The 15,828-nt window shown below is 51.1% G+C and overlaps 5 protein-coding genes across 5 annotated transcripts; 3 read left to right on the top strand and 2 right to left on the bottom strand.

The window, feature by feature from the left end:
• Positions 1–576: 576 nt before the first annotated feature.
• On the bottom strand, positions 577–5,852 carry AA0111_g996 (hypothetical protein; the record flags this gene model as incomplete). Its single annotated transcript, XM_028656577.1, has 7 exons — positions 577–647; positions 703–2,866; positions 2,913–2,966; positions 3,017–3,455; positions 3,509–5,104; positions 5,150–5,285; positions 5,342–5,852. 7 exons carry the CDS (start codon positions 5,850–5,852, stop codon positions 577–579), a joined length of 4,971 nt encoding a protein of 1,656 aa, XP_028511507.1.
• A 1,491-nt stretch (positions 5,853–7,343) lies between these two features.
• Positions 7,344–7,882, top strand: AA0111_g995 (hypothetical protein; the record flags this gene model as incomplete). The annotated part of the gene is made up of 2 exons (XM_028656566.1): positions 7,344–7,569; positions 7,620–7,882. The coding sequence occupies 2 exons, from the start codon at positions 7,344–7,346 to the stop codon at positions 7,880–7,882; spliced, it is 489 nt and encodes a 162-aa protein (XP_028511508.1).
• Positions 7,883–9,073: 1,191 nt separating this feature from the next.
• Positions 9,074–10,497, top strand: AA0111_g994 (hypothetical protein; the record flags this gene model as incomplete). The annotated part of the gene is made up of 2 exons (XM_028656555.1): positions 9,074–10,162; positions 10,240–10,497. 2 exons carry the CDS (start codon positions 9,074–9,076, stop codon positions 10,495–10,497), a joined length of 1,347 nt encoding a protein of 448 aa, XP_028511509.1.
• A 1,910-nt stretch (positions 10,498–12,407) lies between these two features.
• AA0111_g993 (putative mitochondrial 2-oxoglutarate/malate carrier protein) lies at positions 12,408–13,510 on the top strand (the record flags this gene model as incomplete). Its single annotated transcript, XM_028656545.1, has 2 exons — positions 12,408–13,408; positions 13,462–13,510. 2 exons carry the CDS (start codon positions 12,408–12,410, stop codon positions 13,508–13,510), a joined length of 1,050 nt encoding a protein of 349 aa, XP_028511502.1.
• Positions 13,511–14,554: 1,044 nt separating this feature from the next.
• Positions 14,555–15,507, bottom strand: AA0111_g992 (F-actin-capping protein subunit alpha; the record flags this gene model as incomplete). Its single annotated transcript, XM_028656533.1, has 3 exons — positions 14,555–15,041; positions 15,121–15,395; positions 15,454–15,507. 3 exons carry the CDS (start codon positions 15,505–15,507, stop codon positions 14,555–14,557), a joined length of 816 nt encoding a protein of 271 aa, XP_028511503.1.
• Between the last annotated feature and the right edge of the window lie 321 nt (positions 15,508–15,828).

Raw genomic sequence — 15,828 nt, 5'->3', positions numbered from 1 at the left:
GCTCAAAAGGGACGCAGAATTAGAGACAAAGGATGAGTATGGTTCGGAGATGCCTATGAGGTTAGTCACAACAATCTGAAAAGAGGTCGTTGAATGTGGGTTGGTGGTATGGGTGGCAAAGGAGCCCTTCAAGCAGCCTGTCAATGTCACAAACCTTAGCGCCAAATCACTCGAACAGCGGTACCGACCACCCACAATGGCTTGGTGAAGCGCGTTCCGGGCGACACAGGCTCTCTAAAGAACAGCTGCACTCCTACGCAAGTACAAAGCTTAAAGAGATTCCACTATATGATACTTGCATTGGGTTTACTACGTACGTATATCGACAATGTGGAATACAGTTCATTAAAAAAAACAGTAGCCCCCACGCCATTCAGTCGCTGAAGAGTTCGCTACCTCTATAATCACTACACATGGAGACTCCTACCATATTACGTTACGTAGTTCCTGAATAACTCGAATGCCGGTCGATAAACGAATGATTCGAACCGAGATCGATGTCGAGTATCACAAGTCCTCAAACATACACGAACTTCCCGCGCAAGCGCTCCACCCAAAATGTCTACAGTGACTTACTCACCGCCGCTGGTCCAGCTCCTGGTTGAAGCGCTCGTTGCAGGCTTTCCCGAAGGCAATGCTGTTCTTACCTATACTAATCGTATTAGCTTCGTTTAGACACTACTACAACAAGAACATACTCACCCTTGCCCCTTGTGATACGGGTCGAGGAACGCCGAATTGGGCCACTAGCGGCTACGTGGGACGAAGGTTGACCACGAGGGAAGTAGGCGTCACCAGAAGACGGAGCTTGACGAGAGATGCGAGCGCGGAGGCGGGAGGAGGGGACCTGAGCTTTCGATTGAGATGAAGTCGCAGCACCGCCTTGGGAATATGGCATGATCCTCTGTGCTTTGGGACGAATGACTGCAACACACGAAGATTGGCTTGGAAGACCAGGTGAGGAGTCTAAGGGACGGGGTTGAGATCTGGAGCGCTGCTTTTTGGTGGCTAAATTTCTCTCTGTCTGGTCAATGCTACTCTTTCGCTTCTTCGTATGTTCCTGCTTCGTGTCTTGCGAGAAATTGTGTTGGAATTCAATCGGAGCGGAGCGTCGCGATTCATGCTGGCTATAGATTTGCTTTGATGAAGAAAGCTTTGACGGCCGGGACTTGCTGCTGCTCAGCTTCAGATTAGCCCTGCTATACATGGTATGCCGAGTTGATGCTCCAAGATCCACTGCATGACCCTCCACACTCGGCCGAGGGTAATCAGAGTCGTTACCGTGAGGCGGCATCATCCGAGATGCTGTGTTAGCTTGCGATTTTGGTCGTCCAGACGATCGAGATGATTGTGAATCAGCCACAGACTCGTTGTCGGCTACCAACGCAACTCCTACATTGGTCGAAGCTGTACCACGGTAGAAAGGATCACGATTGTAGTTCTGAGACACGACGGGCGGCACGCATTGAGTCTCTTCCAGCGTCTGAGAGAATTTAGAAAATGCGCTGCCGGAGTTGAAACCATCACGGTCGTAGCCTCCAAGCATACCAGTCGATACGGGTTGGGACTTCTCCATTACCGTTAACTCGTCAGTAGACATGCTACTGAGATCGGAGGAGCTTGAGACCTGATGCTTGAGCTGTTGCTGTGGCGCTCGTAACAAATCTCCATTGGAAACATCCTGCGTAATGGACAGATTTTGAGCATCATGGCTTTCTGTCGCATTTCGAGGCTCATGATAAATATCAATTACTTCGTTGGAAATGTCGTCGATCTCGCCTTGTTCTTCTAACTGGGTTGCAAACAGATCATCGTCTTCGAGCTGAGATTGTGAAGACTCGGCGTGAAAGACTGACGACGGCTTCTTGGAATGAGGATCTTGGTCCTCGGAGACTTCGAGCATCGAGTGGTTTTGCCGGCTGACTTTCTTCCGAGCCTTCACTGCCTGGGTGGTTTCACCTGATTCTGCGAGGATTCCCCTAGCAGCATGTGCTTGGGAGCCGACCTGCTGATTGAGATTACCTTGCTCGCGTGCCTTTCGAATAAAATATCGATATTTCTGTTCAAGCTTGCGCATGCTTGACTCAGCCTTTTCACGATCGGTCGCGATTTTGGTTTTATGTTGGTCTTCGGCGAGCCGCATTTTCGTTTCCATTTCCTTAAGGACAGCATCTTTCTGGCTTATGCGGCGCCTCCAATCATCGACATCGATACGATGCTGTTCGACTGACTTCTGACTCTTCTCATCTACTTTCGCTTGAACTCGAAAAATGTCTGCTTCTTTTGCAGCTCGTAGTTCTGCCACCTCATGTTGTAGTTTGGCCTCGTTCATCTGAGCTTGCTCAAGTCGAGTCGACAGACTCTTCTTTTCCTCCTGAAGACTCGAGACCCGATCGGAAGATATTTGAAGCGTATCGCTAGCGTCTTGTCGCATCTTTGTAACTTCGTTGTCAGCGTCCCGGCGCATGGTTTGTATGGTCGTTTGATGCTGGGTTACTTCAGCCTGGAGGTTGCTATATAGGCCTTGCAACTCCGAGATCTTCTCTGTATTCTCTTGGAAACGACGATCCAAATCTGCGCAGTCTCGTTCTTTGCTGTGCAACTCTTCTGTCATATTTTGGAGCTGTGCTTGGAGGTCTGTTACTTCAGCCGACTTTGATTCGAGCGTTTCAATATTTTTACTCAACTTATCTAGTTGAATATTCGCAACATTCAGCTTGTCGTTCAGCTCTTGAATTATTTTCTCTCTCTCGTCGCGATCGATTGTAAGTCGCTGGGTCTCTCTCTTGAAGCTGTGCTCTTTCTCCGAGAATTCACTTTGACAGTCCTTTGCGATCTGCTCTCGTACGGCGGCGTGTTCTTCGAGCTGTTCACAAAATTAGTGAAGTCGCGAGATAGAGTGACCTGCTTACCGTTGGCCTCTGCTGCAACTCGCGCAGCTGCATCTTGACGTCTTCACAATAGTCCTGCTGATTGTCAAAACCATGGCAACAAAGATGAGCTTGAAAACGATTACATCGTATGTATCTCTTTCTCTCTCAATCTCCTTAACTTTGGTATTGACAGCTGTGAGATCTTCTTCCGCCTTCTGCAACTTCTGGCGGAGGTCAAGAGCTTCCTGCTCAAGCCCTGATGTATCGATAGGTGGGGCGTCTTTCAGTACCCTCAGTTCGCGTTCTAGTTGCTCGCACGAGGCTTTGAGATCAACTTCAACCTTTTCGTAACCTTTGACCTGCTCTTCTAGTCGGGTGCAATGTTCTTGCTGCGCGTCAAGTTGCGACTTGAGACAGACGTTCGATTCATGCGTCTTGCGGTTCTCGGCTGTGACCTCCTCGTATCTCAGCATTTCTGTCTGGAGACCGTTTATTTGTTCTTTGATGAACTCTTGGAGCTCTGCGTCAGATATTGCTGTGCTCGTTACGGTCTTTGAAAGAGTATCGAGACCCGAATCCAGGCTGTGCGATAAATTAGTATAGTGACATGCAGCATGTATAGCACTGCCACTGACCGTTCGTGCACAAGATTCAGTGTACTATTCATCCTTTCGATGTCCTGCATCTTCAAGACAGGCGTCAGCCGAAGAGGTTGCAAGGCTTCTAAACACTCTTTGATTTGGTCATTCTGGCTACCATGAGCAGTAGCGTCATCGAGCGTGGCCTGGAGCAATTCGATCTTCTTAGTGAGAGTAACGGAGCTGTCGACAACTTGGCGCGGGATGCTTTGGACGTCAGAGAAAAACTGCTTCTCGAGCTCATCGCGCTTCTTGCGCTCTTCCTTTAGTGCAGCTTCCTGCTTGCCCAAGTTTTCTGCCAGGTCCTTCCTCTTAGACTCTGATACGAGAAACCGTATCCAAAGGTCATCGAGCGTAGATCTCATCTTGCGTTGGGTTGCGGCAAGCTTGTCAGTCATTGTCTCAACTTCTTCCTGTAACGTCCGCTTTTCGTCCTCGAGTTCGGTGATATTCTCAGTCAATGCCTTTCCGCACTCTTTCTGAAAGCTTGTAGCGGACTTTTGCAGGTCCTCAGAATCTTGCTGAAGGCCTTTGACGAATCTCTGATTAGTCTTAGCCGTGTTGGTGAGTTGACTAAGACTTTTTCTCAGGTCCTGGTACCTCCTATCATGATCTGCGATCGATTGGATCTGATCTTCGATCGTTTGTTGAAGCTCAGCAAGCTCAGCCTTATGTTTCTGGGTAAGCGTTGTGGTCTCATGCTGCACGCGATACTTGTTCGCAAGTAGTGCTACTCTCATGGTCTCCACAGCGTGCTCGACACTAGGAGAAACGGCTTGTCCTTGAGTACCGTACGATGTCGGTCCACTAGGTCGTAACCTTCGTCGTGATTTGGTTATACGGTGAGGCCCCTCTCGATCCGGGACGCCATGCGGACGAGCTTCGTTAATCCCTGGCTGACGTGCGGCCCCATCATTGTCCGCATACAAGCCCGGCTGGTGAGACTGAGTCGGTACAGCAGGTGCTTCGGCTGACTCGTGACTGTTAGGCAAGGCATAGGGACCAGAAGTCTGGGTTGAGAACGCAACCCGTTTATTAGGACCGAGACTGCAAGCTTGGTCGTGAAAAGTTGTCAACGGTTGTTGTATTGGCTCGGTTGTATCAAGTGTCTCAGGCAAGGTCGACTGAACCTGCATGGAAACTGTAGGGAACTGAAGTTGAGTGGAGGAGTCTTGAAAGTCTCGGAAGGTCGTATCCATGAGGCTTGGTATAGTATTGCGGGGCTCCTTGTCGTCAGCAATACACCCATGCTCTTCATTCGGCAACTGGGACTCTTGAGCATATGCATGCCTTTGTCGATCGTCGACAGGAGCGTGGAAAGCTTGCACTCCATCGCCATCCGTGTTCATTTGGGAGAGACATCGAGGGTCAGTGGATGTATCAGGTGCTGGTCCACCAATCGTTCCGGTTTGACGAGCGTGGCTTCGTGTGATTCTTGATCGGGGATGTAAGCCTGGACGCTGCTGAGAGAGCTGTTTTTTTCTGTGCTTCCTATTCCTTTTGACTCCAGGGACCCTATTGACTCCAGAAGCAGGCCTGGCGTTAAGCTGTGCCGAAGGAGGGATGCTAGACATCGCACTCGCCTGCGGGGGCCTAAGCGTATTAGTGGAGTTCTATCGGCTTGCTGGGAGCTCTTACAGAGTGTAGGTAGGCTCTTCCTGAGATCTTCTCGTGGCCGTCTGGTCCACGACGTCCATATTTTGGTTGCTCATAGTACATGGCTCACCAAGATGAGCGCTATCAGGAAGACACGGTGGTGGAACGTGTGCAGGCCCTACCATCGCAGTGACGATGTTAGTCAGATCGAACTTGGATAGGACGCTGACTTACCTCGAGATGCATTACCTTTGTGCTTTTGGGTATCAAGTGTTCTCAATCCAAGACAAGTAGACCGCCTGGCAGTAGCATCCTCCTTCGGAGGTGGCTTGCTGAAAACTTTCCTTGTCTGTGAGTATGAAGTCGTGAATGGGTTAGAGCTTGGAGCTGCTGATGCAGAGCTGTCATTCCTTACAACAGGATTCCTCGAAAGAAGCTTGCCAAAGAATGGAACGCATTGAGTCGTCTCTGTCTTCTTCGTCACCGCAGTGCGCTCCAGAAGGGCCGCGGAATTGGGACTCAGACTAAACTCGGACTCATTGTCGGCAACAGGGTCGTCATGGTGGAAATCTCCAACGTGACTAGGCTGAGTTTCAGGAACAATCGTATCGCTATTCGGAACCTGAACGGCGGTGCTCGTGCGATCCCGCTCATCATCAGTTGATTGTGGGCGTACTTCATTTCTGAGTCTTGAGTGGTTCTGCTTCTTCGGCAGCTGCTCGCCATTTCCAGCCTCCCCGGCCATGGGAAGTGACTGTTCAGTGACAGGTGCGATGCGGATGCGAGTAGGTGAGATGGTGTGAGAACCAGACAGGGTAAGTGGACGGCAGGAGACAACACTGCAGGCCAGCTGTTCAATGCAGATGGAAGCGATATGTTATGTTGTGGAAGGAGTGAGGGGTGGCGAAGTTTGCAGCTCTGCCCTCATCGTCGCTCTTTCCTTCATTTGCTGTGGCAAGTCACAACTCAAGAACATGATGCCAGACATAATTTCCGACTGGAACACCCGAGTTAGACATTATGGCAGGAGCGATGATACTAGAAACGATACCTACGAAAAGCTGAACAATTGTCGAAGCTTCACTGCACGCATCCCATCTCATTACACTTGGCCACCTCTCTTGCTGCGGCATACTCTGTCATCTCAAAGTCCAGATCATTACTTCCTCTTTGATTTCCGTCGTATCTGAAGCAACGACCACTAGTTTCCAAGTCCAGTATTCTCAGCATGTCGTGTCAGAATGTCGTTCACACTGCAGTGATCACAGCTATAGCCTGTTCATCGAAGGAAAGCTCAATACCTCTTGCTACGCTTTGCTCCGAGTCACTGAAATCCTCTCCAATTACCGTCGATGTCCACTCGTCTATTTCTAGACGATGCCTGGCGTGGCAGCGCACACACGATGGCAGACGTGAAACGCGACAACTCGAATAAGATTGCGTCCACCGACGCATCACACTGACAGCCGTCGTGGATCTGGGTGGCAGCACGCATCCGCCAGACTAGTTCCTGTGTTGCCAGTGTTTGCGGGGAAGGTCGTCTTGCCTGTCATCTGAGTTCTTTTTTTGCATCGTATGATTCGCATTGCGCCGTAAGGTTGGTGGCTAATGTGAAGCGTACCGGAGATGAGGAGCCAGAAATACCTACGTACTACGGCCACACCGACTACGATAAGCGGTAGCTGTCACAAGTACGCCTTGCAGTTGACGAAGAAGAGTCGTCTTCTGGCATGCTCCCCCTGAAACACAAGCGTGCGGCGACATGCTAGCCGGGCGCTTCTTACCAGGGTCCATCCAATCACACTTCAGCCCGCCCTAGCTCCGCTGCACGGTGATCTTCATCCACGACGTTACGCGCCCACTACCCATCACGCCCTGCCAATCCCCTCAGCTTATCCTCCCAAGCCGACAAAAGTCGACGCCAATGCCGCTATATTAAGAAGATGGCCTGATGTATTCTCCGGCAGCCAACCTGGTCTGCCGTCCAAGCGCACGATGGTAACCGCCCAGGAGCCCTGAGACTGGCGGGGTATTGGACGAGCGATAGGGAAGGTATTGGCTTGGGTAAAAGATGTTCGCACGCGGGCAGGCAAATATAGAGACATGCCCTCCGTCCCGGTAGCGAGTTGTTGGTATTCCTCCAGTTGATCGAACGTCCTTCACGCCATCCTCGTGCAACCTGATATCCGATCATTTGTCCCGTCTGCGCCGCATTTCAACACTAGATACCAACACCATGAGCAGGCCTCTCCTCTTCTCGCTTCTCCTCCCGCTTCTCGCCCTTGCTCAGGACTCGTCTTCGGGAAGCGAGCTTCCCCCTCCCGGCTACAATGGTGGCAACGACAACCCGCAAGATCCAAGTGACGCTGGTGCTGCGGGATCGCAGAAGGGTGCTTTCGAGCTCTCCGGAGGTGCTATCGCAGCGATCATTGTGGTCGCAGTCGTAGTCGTACTTGGATCCAGTATGTATCACATTACAGAATTGAAGATGCGTGAACTAACATCAGCTCAGTTGCCTCAGGAGTACTCTGGTGGCTCGCAAAGAAGCGCCAATGGGACGTTCGAGCATCCATCCGTCGTGCCTCTCGCCGCTTCACTGGCCGCTCCACTGCCGACACAGGCAAGCAAAACCGCCAGAACCGAAGAACAGGCATCAGACTTAACTCGCCACCCCCAGGCAAGAACGCCAACAAGATGCGCGATATCGAGAAGGGCCTTCCTCTGTCCAATAAGGCACCCCAGACTACAACTACGATCACGAGCGTGATGAGGTGAAGATTGAGACGCATAGCGAGAAGGAATCGAAAGCAACACAAGCGTGGCCACGCTGGCCAAGGCACGCGTCGACTCCGGAGGCGACAGCGCAGCTTGGAGGCAGATGTCTCATGACTCAGGGCCATCGCAACGTCCCTGCACATGTTGTATTTCTAAGACGGCATCTTGGAGAGCGTGCGGGGTTGCGTTCCTGGGGCACGTATGAACATTATGGTTATGATAGCGATTAGGGAGCGATTGATGTTCGCTCAAGCTTATGGAGCACTTGCATTTGGAGGGTCATTATTTCTTCTTCAACATATTATGATACCACACACTTTTTGGGAAAACTGGATAATAGACGCATCGGTCAGCGTCGAAGAGGCTAAGGCGTGGACCGTAGATTTCGATACGGCCCGAATATCAATGCTTTCATATATGCAAATGCCTCATCTTCTTAACGTTTTGTCTTGCACGATTCATCCTGGAAACTGACCAGTGCAAAGTAGTGAGACAGGAAGTAAGAACACTACTCGATTACACGCTAACCTGGAGACCTCTCATCTGACCACATGCCTATGGATAAACGGCGGGAATAGCGTGGAGAAGGCTTGGAATATGCGGCCATGAGCTGATCTGACTCCACTATTCCGACGTTACGGCATGCGCCCGGCTGGGCGCTGACTTAGTATGCCAGTTCTGCATGGCCGGGAATTTGACCCAAAAGTGCGTGGGGGACGATGGTCCCACTCAGAAAGGAAATTGCATCCTGCAATCGAACACCCAAAATAGCGTGGTGTATTCTTGGTGCTAGTAGCTTATTGTAGGGAGAGTGATAACATAGAGTTATCGTCGCGGGCCATGGGAGGTGATTATTTGCCTCACATGTTCACAGGCGTGGGAGCATTCAAGAACTTACACGCTGTACATGTTCGCTTCTGCAACTCTTCTCTAGTGATGCAATGTATACGTTTCTTACAAAGTCGCATCGGGAATATCTCTAAGAATTCTTTTTGTGTTTAAGCTGCTTAGCATACCGGCAATTTGCAGTGATCTATGCATTTGTAGAAAGCAACGCCAGAGCGATTGACATGTGATCTGGCGACCACGCTAGTACCAAAGTGTTCCAACGACGCGTTCCCCGCATCGTGTTTCGTGCCTGCGCATCTCCAAAACACGGCACTTCCAGCAAAACCACTCAGAGAAGACGAAATGTCGTCTCGAACTCGGCACTCGACAGCGAGACCGTCGGCCAGTCGCCAGTCCGTGGCATCTACTCCAAACCGTGCCAGCAGCAGTAATCGCAATGCCGACCTCCTGCCAGGGTACAAGAAGCCGTCTCATCCCCTCGATGCAGAAGCGACACGAGAACTGCGCAGCCTACAAGGGCGTAATATGAACGATATCAAGAGGCATAACAAACAAGCCACCGAGCACATCACCAATGCTGCTGCTAATGTCAATGACATGCTGCGCGAACACGCCGAGTACATAAGCCGGCGACAGAAGAAATGGGACGCAGGCAAGAGTCTGGACGACAAAGAAGATGAAGAGCGCGTCATGGCAGAACTGCAGGCGAACGTAGACGAGGCGACTATAAAGCTCGAGGAAAGCATGCGAGCAGTCATCGACTCGGAGATCGCAGCGCAGCGCATCGAGGAAGCCCTGGAATGGTTGAGGAGCAATGCGCCTGCACAACTGGCAGAAGAGTATGAGACTCAGATGACGCAGCGCGAAAATCAGCGACAAACCCAGACCCAAGCAGCGAGTCAGCGCGCACACGCACGAGACAGGGATGTTGATGAGATGGATGATGGACCAACACCTGGACCTACTCCTCTTGACGGTTCTCGAGTAGCCCTCACCGGTGCGAGCGAGCTGTTTGCAGCGCGCATACAGCGCGAAAAGGACGCCTACACAGCGCGCTCGCACACAAGCCGCTACGCCCGTAACAACGACTACCGCGACTTCAAGCGTACGGTGCACGACGCAAAATTCGGCGACGACGGCCCTGTACTGGGTCATGAAGACACATGGTTCACCGAGTCCGGATCGCCAGCGCCTGGCATTACGGACACCACACAACGGGGAGAGTTTGATGATGATGATGACATTGTAGTCGACAGGGCTACAGTCAGCACGAGGTGTCCCATCACGTATCAGCAGTTCAAGGAGCCATACTCGAGTAACAAGTGTCCTCACACATTCGAGAAGAATGCCATCCTCGATATGATCCGAAAGGGCCCTCACAGAGTGGACGGCCAAAAAGCTGTAGAATGTCCCGTCAATGGATGCGACAAAGTAAGTGCCGCCACATATCATTCTGACTTGTTCGGCTACCCTTCCCGCCATGTGCCTGTGCTGACATTGCTTCTCAGATGCTCACCGCAAACGACGTTCGCACCGACCCTATCCTCGTGCGCAGGATCAAACGCATGCAGCAAGCTGAACTTGAAGGTGACAGTTCAGACGATGATGTGAAGGTTCCTCGTCGGGAAATCCAGAAAATCGACGGTAGCGACGATGACATGCCTGATGCGAGCTCAAATCTACAGGCTCCCAGAACTCGACAACCAACACAATCAAGCAATATTGAGGATCTCGGAGACCCGAGTGACAGTGAGATGTCAACTTAGTCTATGTGCTGTTGTTTCGGCGTTTGGGCTTCGGATGGGCTGAATGATACCCAAAGATGCAAACATCTAGCGATTCTAGCAGAAGATGTTGAGACAGCGGACAAGCTGCGCGGTTTATGCGGGATAGCACTTAATTCCGAAGAGGGTACCAGTCTTCTGTACCACAATGAATTCCCAACAATACGTTCGCAAGCCTTTCGTTCCTTCTGCAAGCGTTCAGACCCGGCTATGCGCCTCCACATCCCCGACCCTGTGCCGAAAAATGTCTGACCTTCCACTCGTCCACGGACATTTCCTCGGCAACAGATCTGATACCACGCAATAGCAGAACCCGCTTTAATATTCTTCCGTTAACAAAGTGCTTCACAGCTTGTCGTCACCCACGATGTCTTCGGCCGCGGATACCTTCGGGTCACCGAGTCCAACTCTGGCCGCGCACCTGAGCACAAGATCTGAACACCGCCCCATCGAGCGCCAAAGAATCCAGGGTCTCGCCCAAAGCAAAACGATCCCTTTGGTTGACTTCGATCTGCGAAACGACGGTATATCAACACTCAACGAGTAAAAAGCATAGAGCATATCATGCACATCGGCAAAGAACGACGCACGGACGCACGTTGTGTTTACGGAAATCTAAATCTTACCCGGAAAAGCACAGTGAGATCACTGCATCTAGTGCCAGGGTATCGCGACAGCGCATCTTGATTAACTGCCACACAGGTTTGCTGATAGTTAGACTTATTGGCATATGACAGAACGCTCTGGTGTTGAAGTTGCAATCTTTCGATTGGCCGAGGGCTGGCCGTTACGACCAACGTCATCGCTCACATGCAAGCGGTTCCGCATGTGGCGCAATAGAGACGGGATTCTCTGTGCCTGAAGATCGTGTATCTCCCGAGGTGTACCATGGGCAAAGAAATGAGCCTCAACGGTACATGGGGAAACGGATGGCTTGGACATGCGACAATCAATGCGCCCAGCTTGTGCCGCTCCGCCGTGCACGTTAAACTTCAACATGGAAACCTGTGAAGTAAGGATGGCATCAGAGTGTAGGAAATCGGTGCTGCCCGATTGGCCCATCAGCAATTGGCACCTCGTAGGACGAGCAGCTGTTCACCTCAGTGGCTCGTTGGGGCAGCTCTTCGATGCGGGGAAACGCAGCTCACCCCTCAATTCATGGCACCGGTCGACTGGCTGGCCTTGTTGACAACTAAGAATAACAGATCATCGTACTACTCCTGTCCTCCGAGTATCTTCACTCACAGCCTTGTTCATAACTTTGTTCTTCTGCTCTATCAGCTTGACCTGTATTGTCGCATTGTCGTTTGATGCTAGAAAGCGGGTAGTCGAGCGCATACCACCATACCCACTAAACCCGCGACCCACACCCCACTCCTCCGACGCGGACTGGATCCTCCGCACAGACTTCAGCGCACGAGGTACGCACCCAACTATGCTCCTACACCGTCTCTCAGCATCCACAATTTACTTGCGCGGGTGCAATCGGAAAAAGAAGGGCTATCGCACGTGCGTGAGCTTTCGGCTGCGCTCACACGTCCGATGCCAATCTTTCCTGTGCGCCGGAGGAAGCTGTACATCTATGTCATAGCCGGCTAGCTTGCGACGTCCACGGCCGCGGTGAAGGGCGCATGGGAACTGCGTCTCAGGCTGAGGCTCTGCCCAGGCCAGCACCTTACGCAGACGCCATGTCGTAGTGCCATGATGCTGGGATATAGATTCGGCCATGGAGTCTCTTTTGTGGACTTTCTTACTCCATCAGTTCCAGTCTTTCTTCACATTTGTTCTATCCTCGTGCAGCATAGCGACAGCGATATACCCCTCTGGTCCATTTTTCCTTCATCTTCAAATAATTTGTTTTATCAAGACTGTTGGCTGTCACTGACAACGCAATGTCAACAACAGCAGCCGCCAGCTCTCAAACCCTTAAGATGCCCGCCGCTCGCGCCCTCGAAAACGCAAAGCAATCTTCAGAAGCCGTTCTAAAAGACACATCCTCCGCCATGTCCAAAGCTGCTGAGAACCCCAAGAAAGCTACTGCAGACTTCCTACATACACCATTTATGCGCGCAGCACTACCCTTCGTAAACGGTGGTATCGCAGGCATGACCGCAACAACCGTAATCCAGCCCGTAGACATGGTAAAAGTGCGTCTACAACTTGCCGGAGAAGGCGTAAAAACTGGACCCAAACCGACCCCAGTCACAGTCTTCAGAGATATCATTGCACAAGGCAAGGTCCTAGATCTTTACACAGGACTCAGCGCTGGTATTCTTCGCCAAGCTGTCTACACAACCGCCCGTCTGGGTTTCTTCGACACATTCATGAAGCAACTCAGCGCACGTGCAAAAGAAAACGGCACAGCGATTGGCTTCAAAGAACGTGCAGGTGCTGGTCTAGCCGCAGGCGGTCTCGCAGCTATTGTGGGTAATCCTGCTGATCTTGCGCTCATCCGCATGCAATCCGATGGAATGAAACCCGCTGCTCAACGCGCAAACTACACATCCGTCATTGATGCCCTCGTCCGCATCAGCAAGCAAGAAGGCGTCGCACGGTTATGGGCCGGCAGCTACCCTACCGTCGTCCGTGCTATGGCTCTCAACTTTGGTCAATTGGCTTTCTTCTCGGAAGCGAAACAGCAACTCAAGAACACATCATTGTCATCCCGCACACAGACTCTTACCGCGTCAGCTGTAGCTGGTTTCTTCGCGTCATTCCTGTCTCTGCCATTCGACTTCATGAAGACGAGGTTGCAGAAGCAGACAAAGGGACCTGACGGTACATTGCCTTACAAGGGCATGTTTGATTGCTTCAAGAAGGTTGCAAAGGAGGAGGGTTTGCTAAGATTCTACCGTGGCTTTGGAACGTACTACGTGCGTATCGCGCCGCATGCGTAAGTTTTCTCACTCCCTATGCTGTGGATCCAAGTACTAACTTCATTAATAGCATGGTGACACTTATAGTTGCAGATTACTTGGGCTTCATCACGAAATGATCGTCATGAGCTAGGAATATGTATTTGTTTTTTGTGCAGAGGCGTTATTGCGGGAATCATGGCGTTCAGAGCTGGCGATCCGCCATACGATGTTTTTTCGGGTTCGTTTCTTTGTCTCGACCATGGCTGTGATACGTGCCGTGCTATTGGAAGATTCTCTCGTGTATAGGCTAGAAGTAACGATGCGACGTTTTCGGAATTCACATTTGCGGATACTGCCATGGTGTGTAAGGAGAAGTCTTTTTTGAATAGTACGAAGATGCGCAGCGCATAGTATATCTCCTCCCTGTGGACTTGTGTAAGTGACGTGCAATGCTATGTCTGAGTGTTGTTCATTTCAATCACTGGTATCGTGATGGTGCAGAGCATATGAGCCAATCACAACGCCAGTAACACCTACCATACTGATAAGAAACCGTTAACTCGAATGAGATCCTCTTGAATAGTATTAGCAGTGATTCTGCGGGTATAGTCATACAATACCATGAAATTCGAACCTAGCCCCTTACGACGGATTGGTGTGTTTCTATCAAGCTAACGAAATGGTCAGGGACGCACTAATAACGGCGCCTACGGTGGCACAAGAAGAAGAGTAGACACTCGAAGTAGCACTCCATTGCGCAAATGACCAGCATCTACCGGACTGTTCTTCCTCCATTTGTCCATGTTGAATAGTGAAGTTGAGTATACTATATAGATTTGTACCGCATTTCCCTCTTCTTTGCTCCAGCAGCTGAAGCCATGCCATGGAAGTGCTGTTTCGGTAGGAGCAGCCGTCCTATCTACTCTCTTCGGGGAAGCGTAGTCGTTCTCCAAAGTATGTGTATCATGACTGCTGTCTCTGTCCGTTGATGGAGCCGACCTCGATAATAGCAACTCTTACCATCAGTAGAAAGGGGCGAAGCGACCACCAGTAATGGATATGGGAATTGTTGGATGCATCGTATTCAGTAACCTCTATTCCTCAAAGATACCGCTCTTCTTGCTCATCGTTCAAGCATTCGACCACCCGCTATGCTAATCAATCGACTGGACAACACACGCTCACCTCCTTCCACCACCAATGTCCTGGCCCAACCTATATCCACTGATCTTCTCCCACTCAATCTTCTGCCTCGTAATCGGCAATTGTCTCCTCAGAGCCTTGAAAGCGCCCTCACTCAGACTGCCAAACGCCTTGTTGAGATCCTCCTGGTACTTCTTCTCCTCGGCAGCAATCTTCCTCATGATCTCGGTTCCATTTGCACTGCCACCAGCACTCAGGTTGACCTCCTTGGTGGTGAGCAGACGCACGTTTCCGTCTTCGTAGTAGTGCACGTCAACTTTTATGCTGCCGGAGATGGAGCCGGAGGAGGTGTCGTAGATGTAGGAGCTGCGCCAGCGGCCGTTCCAGTAGTTTGTGGGGGAGTACTTGTTTGCGACAGTGATGATGGCGAGGGAAGAGGGGGACGAAGGAACGGGGAAGACGCCGTGGGAGGATTTGGGGTAGTGTTCTGAGGCGTGGGTGCTGAGGGACTTGTTGAGGCTCTTCCTGTGGTGTGTGTTAGTACTAAGCTCGCGCAAACAATGTGCTGTATGGCCAGAGGGTGTCTGTGTGAGGTGAGACGTACAGGAGATCCTCATGCGCGCTCTCAACAACGTAGCTCTGGACTGCGCTTGCCTTGCCAGTCGCATGGTCAAAGTCAAAGGAGCTCTGTGTATCGATGTCGTAGTATCTGCCGTCTCCTAACGAGTTGTATTCGCTGACTAGAACTTCGGTGCTGCCACCTGGAAGCTTCGTTGTGGTGTACTGCTCCTCGTTGTACTTTTGGAAGGCGGGCGAGAGTTCGTTCTGGACTGATTCATCGCCGAGGATTGACTTGATCGCCTTGGTAACTTCGACAAGCTGGATTGTTGTCAATACATGTGCTGGCGGGAGCTACACGTGGATTCAGAGAGCATACCTCACCAGGCGGCGCGCTGTCGACGAAAGAGGAGAGAGCTGCTGTGCGTGACATGGCTGCGATATGTCGCTATGCAGAAGTTGGAGATTGGGTTCGTGTTGCGACCTCAATTGTTTGGCGCGTTGTCGAAGCTGCGGGTGGACAGGAGCGCTTAGTGGGGTTCGGGAAGTGCAGGGACCACAAATGTGGAGGGGAGAGCATCAGAACATCATAGTGTACTTGGAGCTATCCGCTTTTCTTACTTCATGTCGAAACTCGATATTAACAATGGGTATCTATACATTTTTGAGCGACCCTTGTTGACCTCGTAGACCCGGAAACGCCGCGCTAAGTCATGATCAATACCACAAATATTCTACACAAAGCCACATCTGG

Source organism: Alternaria arborescens (assembly GCF_004154835.1).
Source record: "Alternaria arborescens strain FERA 675 chromosome Unknown contig_2, whole genome shotgun sequence".
Taxonomy (NCBI): domain Eukaryota; kingdom Fungi; phylum Ascomycota; class Dothideomycetes; order Pleosporales; family Pleosporaceae; genus Alternaria; species Alternaria arborescens.
This window is presented reverse-complemented; position numbering and strand designations above follow the sequence as displayed.